At 48.6% G+C, this 5,229-nt stretch overlaps 1 protein-coding gene across 1 annotated transcript; it reads right to left on the reverse strand.

Annotated features, from left to right (window-relative positions):
• Window positions 1–461: 461 nt before the first annotated feature.
• Window positions 462–4,898, reverse strand: spra (sepiapterin reductase a). Its single transcript, XM_037692484.1, has 3 exons — window positions 4,486–4,898; window positions 3,297–3,587; window positions 462–2,139 (listed from the first exon to the last, which is right to left on the reverse strand). The coding sequence occupies exons 1-3, from the start codon at window positions 4,895–4,897 to the stop codon at window positions 1,949–1,951; spliced, it is 894 nt and encodes a 297-aa protein (XP_037548412.1). The 5' UTR covers window position 4,898; the 3' UTR covers window positions 462–1,948.
• Window positions 4,899–5,229: the final 331 nt, after the last annotated feature.

The following is a 5,229-nucleotide window of genomic DNA, read 5'->3' on the forward strand; positions in this document are numbered from 1 at the left end:
TAATAAAGAAATAATTTGGCCTTAAAGCCAAGTTTCAGACGGAGGCCGCATTCACACTTGAACAACCTCTGGAAACGTTCGTGTTTCTGACGTTTGTTGACGATATACCTCGTAAACGCAGCACTTGTAGTTCCACGTCGGGCCACCAGGTGGTGATGTGGTTTATCAACAACGCTCGTGAACAGTTCTGGAGCATGAAAACAGCTACAGTAGTCCCAACAAGATTGGACATGACACACAGTTGGCTGATTGATGGATGAGCCGCACGATCAGCATGAGATTTTTATTTAAAATAATTTATTTTAAATTATTTAGCACCTCCTGCACCTCTGTGTAGCCCTTACTGCAGGAGAAACTTCCTCCTGCAGCTGATCAGCTGATGTGCGTGCAGAGTGAAGTGGGCGTGGCCAAGAGTGCTTGCAGGTGGCTGAGAGCAGCGGAGGCACAGAGAGGGAAATCATGACATTCTGTGCTCTCTTAGAGCGTTTAGAAACATTGTTTAGAATATTGCAAGAGTGTGGGTTTAAATGCCTTAATATCTCTGTTTATATAAATACTAAAACTACTACTTACTACTTATACTACTATTCCTACTTCACGGTTTTTCACTTATCGTGGGGCTTCAGGGTACGGATCCCCCGTGATAAACAAGGGACTACTGTAACACGAGCGTTGGTTTGGACCGAGGATGAGGCTGGGTCACTCCTCCATGTTGGAAAGGGTGATCATGACAAACGGCACTCGCTAACCGCCCTTATTGCTGTTCATCTACAGAGAAAGTACTGAATACAACCGTCTGTGTTGTTTTTACACCCACGTTGAATGTTTCCAACAAAATCCAGTCAGACCTGGACCCAAAAAGCTTCAGAGAAAACAGCTGCTATCATTGTGGACATGAACAGCCGAAACACAGCAGAAATGTTAGGGATTTGCTTAAACACAGCGTTGTGTGAACTGGGCCTGACTGTTTGATGCCGACTAGTATCTGAGGAGCCTTCCAGACTTCATCTTGCTAAAAGAGAACAAGAGTCTGGGTCATCTGGTTTGGTTCTAGTCACATTGAACACAGAGCAGAGGAACCGAAGAGCTTGTGATTATAGAGATCCATGGTAAAGGTCAAGACTACAAGACCCTCTCCAAGCTGCTTCATGTTCCTCTCAACACAGCGGACAAGATCCTTAAAGACTAGAAGGTTCATGGGACTGTGGACAGCCTCCTAGGAGGTGGACGCAAGAGGAAATGCAACCCCAGGTTGATCAGCTGGACTGATGGTAGAAAAAGAGCAGAGGATCCAGAACAATCCAAGCTGGACTCCAAGGTCACAATGTTAGGTCACATTTTGAGTCGTACTGATGGAAGAAGAGCCAGGAGGCTCCACGACCGACGGAGAAATAAAAAATTAATCAGAAGAGATTTTAAAACGAAAGTTTCTGACTGATGGAAAATAACTGAGCTTATGGAAGGAAACCAACTAATTGATCTGCATCTGTGAACATCTCTTCATCAATTTGGTCCCTGATTTTAGATGATTGCAGTTTGACTTGTGGGCCTGATGTTCTGTTGGGTGAGAACGGGTCAGAACCTGCAGCTCAGCGGTCCGTTACCAAACATGGACTTTGACTCTGCTGTGCATGAGTCAATCATTCTGTCAAACATTCTCCTGAGAGATTTTATTAAAAACTTCACGTTCTGAAGCTCAGAGCTTTGTAATTGTTAACTCTGTGCAGAGTTGTTCCAAACTTTGGTTTTACTGATAATTTATTCAAAACCTTTTGCAGCGTCTGCAGCTGGAATGTTTACTGAGTGGTAGCGACGTCTTAATGTTTCCAGGTTCTGCAGGTTCTCATTCTGTAAGCAAACGCACCAACACATATCTGCATTTTCAACTTTTCTACTAAATAAAATGGATCAAAGGTTGAAGGACGTGAGGCGTTCAAGGACATCCAGTCTACACGTCGAAGACGTCCACGTGAGCTCCGGACGTGAAGCTGTCCTCCAGCAGAACCTTCATGAGTTTGGAGCAGGATGCCTCACAGCTAAGCAGCTGGCCCTGAACCAGTAGGTCCGAACAGGACCGCTTCAGGTTGGGATCGGCCGTCTTGGTCCGGGCCTCCACCTGCATGGATGTGTCCAGAGGTCCTGGTTCAGCCCAAAACAAGAAAATGATCCGAATGAGTTGAGAAATGAAAGCGATCACAACAGTTGCTGCTCATTTTAACAACAAAGGTAGAAAAATATTTAAATGTTTTTCAACCAGTAAGATCCCAGAACATCCCTCAAAACCTGCATCTCCACCAGGAACAAACTGGTACCAGAACATCCAGCAGTGGGGATTAAATTCACGACTATGTGACAACTCCCCACCAAGAGTGAAACCCAGTCCTGTCTGGATCTCTGCAGCAGAACCAGCAGCGGGACTTAAACTGGTCACAGGAAGTTGAACTTTCTGTGAATGAAGAACGAACTCTTTTTACACAAGCACAGCAGAACATGGAGGATTTAACCAACGACGTTCAGCTCAGACTGATGGTGAGTTCTTTCAAACACTGATCTCCTCCAGTCCTTGGTCTTTCTGTCCTTGTCCTCCAGTGTCTCTGCTGGAGGACTGAGGTGTCCCCCAGAGGTCAACACCCAAACTCCCGTTGACTTCCACTATCTGAGCTTCAAACAGGAAGTGAAGGCTCTTTTTAACCCGTCATGTCTCCTCCATCAAACCCTGTAGAAGCATCAAACAGAACCTGTGGTACCGTCAGAACCTCCTGCTACTCATGGGTCAAGAAGTTCTTTGATCCAACTTCAAGTTTTCACAGAGACCGAGGCTTACTTTCTGCTCTGCGTTTCTGTCTGTAGTGCTTCTGGTTGCTGCCCCTCCCCCCATGTTCCCCAGAAAAGGTGGGAATCGCCATGGCAACCAGTGACTCTGCAGCTTCTGGGTCTTCTACATTACCCAGCATGCTTTTCTTCCTCCTCCGTCTCCATCATGGCCGCCCCCACTGATCTAATCAGACCTCTGATGTTTAGGAGGATTCAGTCAGAGGGGCAACAAAAACAGGAAGAGGCCCGAACCTGGAGTTTCAAAATAAAGCTCACAGGTACTCTCCCTCTGTGGTTTAGATTATTACAAAATAAATCCCAACTTCCTGAGTTTTAGAGACGATGTCAGAGTTTTGAGTCACGGAATATTTTTGAGTTCACATTTGATTTCAAGTCTGAAACCATGTGCAAAGCAGGACTCGATGGATTTAAAACCCTTTACTTCCATCAGACCCCGTCTCTCCTGTTGGTCCTGTTCTTACCTGGGGCATAACTGAGAACCCGCAGGTCCGGTTCCTCCTCAGCCAGAACCCTGAAGGTCATGTCTCGGGCGGCCTTGCCGGTGCAGTACAGAACCCAGGAGGGGAACGGCTGCTGGGCGCAGAGGGAGGACACGTTGACCACGGTGCGCCGCAGACCCGGACTCTGAGGGAAGGCCTGCAGGACCCGGGCCGTGAGGCAGAGGGCCGAGCTGACGTTCAGAGACAGGTACGAGTCCACCACAGCCATGTCCGTGAAGTCCTTGGTGTAGCGGGACACATCCCCCAGAGACGCTGCAGGACAGAGACACAGGGAGGAACCACTTTGAATTTAACGAGGGAGCAAGAAGAAACCACCGGAGCAGGAGGTTCTTCAGCCTGCGCTGCAGAACACTTTCATTTAGCAGAAAGAGACGAGAACTTTCCATCAAAGAAGAAGCGAAACGTTCTGTCCTTCATCTCAGCCGAAGGCTGGCGATTCTGTTTTTACCTGTGTCTGTTAGCAAAATATCTCATGAACCACTTGAATGGATTTATTCAAACTAGTGGTTGTAAACCTGCAACTGATTTGAGTCGGGTCGTCAGCAGAACCTCTGATGACCCAAACTCTGACTGCACGTCCTCCAAAACCCAGTCCATCAGAGGGTCCGACCCGCTGCTCAAAGGCACAAACAGGAAGTCGTTCCTGCTGAGAGAAAAAGTACTTTATCTGTCAGACCTCCGGCCCGACCCGGCCCGACCGCTTAGAACTGACCTGCAGAGAAAGAATGGCTGAATTGAAATCAATTCACCAAAGTCCATAATCCAGGTATAAAATCCAGCAATGTTCAGTCAGGTCATGTGGACGGTTTTTGTGCTGAGATGTTTCGCCTTCCATCCGAAGGGCTTCATCAGTCTGAGGAGCACCAAACAAACTGATTCTCCACCAAAGTGGAAAAACCAGGTCGTGCTGATGAAGTCCTTCGGATGGAGGGTGAAACGTCTCAGCACAAAAAAAGAAACCGTCCACATGACCTGGATTATATGAGTTTAATTTACTGCAGATCAGACCTTGATTATTTTAAAAGCTTTGACAAATGAAGCATTAGTTTTCATTCCAAGTGGACAAAGTTCAGGCTCCGATTTTAAAATCATAAAGTTACTGTGAAGCATGTTGGAACAGTTCTGTTGGACCTGCAGCTCCGAGTCTTACCTGCGTTGTTGAACAGAACCAGGTGGTCCATGTCCTCAGTAAAAACCTGTTTGGACCGAGTCAGCACGTCCTCCAGGCCCGAGGTCAGGCCCACATCAGCCACCACCACCTCCACCTTCAGGCCGACCAGCTCCGCCTGCAGGGCCCGCAGCTCCTCTCCGGAGCGGGCCACCAGAACCAGCGCCGAGCCGGGCCTCACGGACCGGGACACGTCTCTGGCCAAGGCCCGGCCGAAGCCTCTGGAAGCCCCGGTGATGATGGCCAGCGCGCGGCCCAGGTCTGCGGCAGGCGGCATGGCGGAGCTCGGAGGGTCGGAACCCGACGGAAGGTGCTGACGAGCGGCTGCGAGCTGCGCTTCTTCTCCGGCTCGTCCGGGTCCACTTGTTGCCCTGACGCCATCTCTCGGTTTCATTTCAACTCGCAGAACCGTGAAGAGGAGGCGCACCCACTGCGGAGGAGCGAGGAGCGAGGAGCGGAGGAGGGAGGAGCGAGGAGCGGGCTCCTCATGACGTCACGAAAGATCCTTTAATTAGGAAAAGCGCCTAATTATCTATAAATAATAAGTTTGAGTTTTGAGCCCATAAAGTGCCACAAGTAGCCAGAAACCATGTGAGGATCATGAGACTGGATGGACCACTATGTGAAGGTGCTAGAAGACTGAGTTTGTTGTGGCTCCTCAGACTGACGAAGTCTTCTGGATAAAAGAAACGTTTCAACAAAAAGAAACCATCCAGAGGACCTGAC

Source organism: Nematolebias whitei, chromosome 18 (genome assembly GCF_014905685.2).
Source record: "Nematolebias whitei isolate Nwh7 chromosome 18, NemWhi1, whole genome shotgun sequence".
NCBI lineage: Eukaryota > Metazoa > Chordata > Actinopteri > Cyprinodontiformes > Rivulidae > Nematolebias > Nematolebias whitei.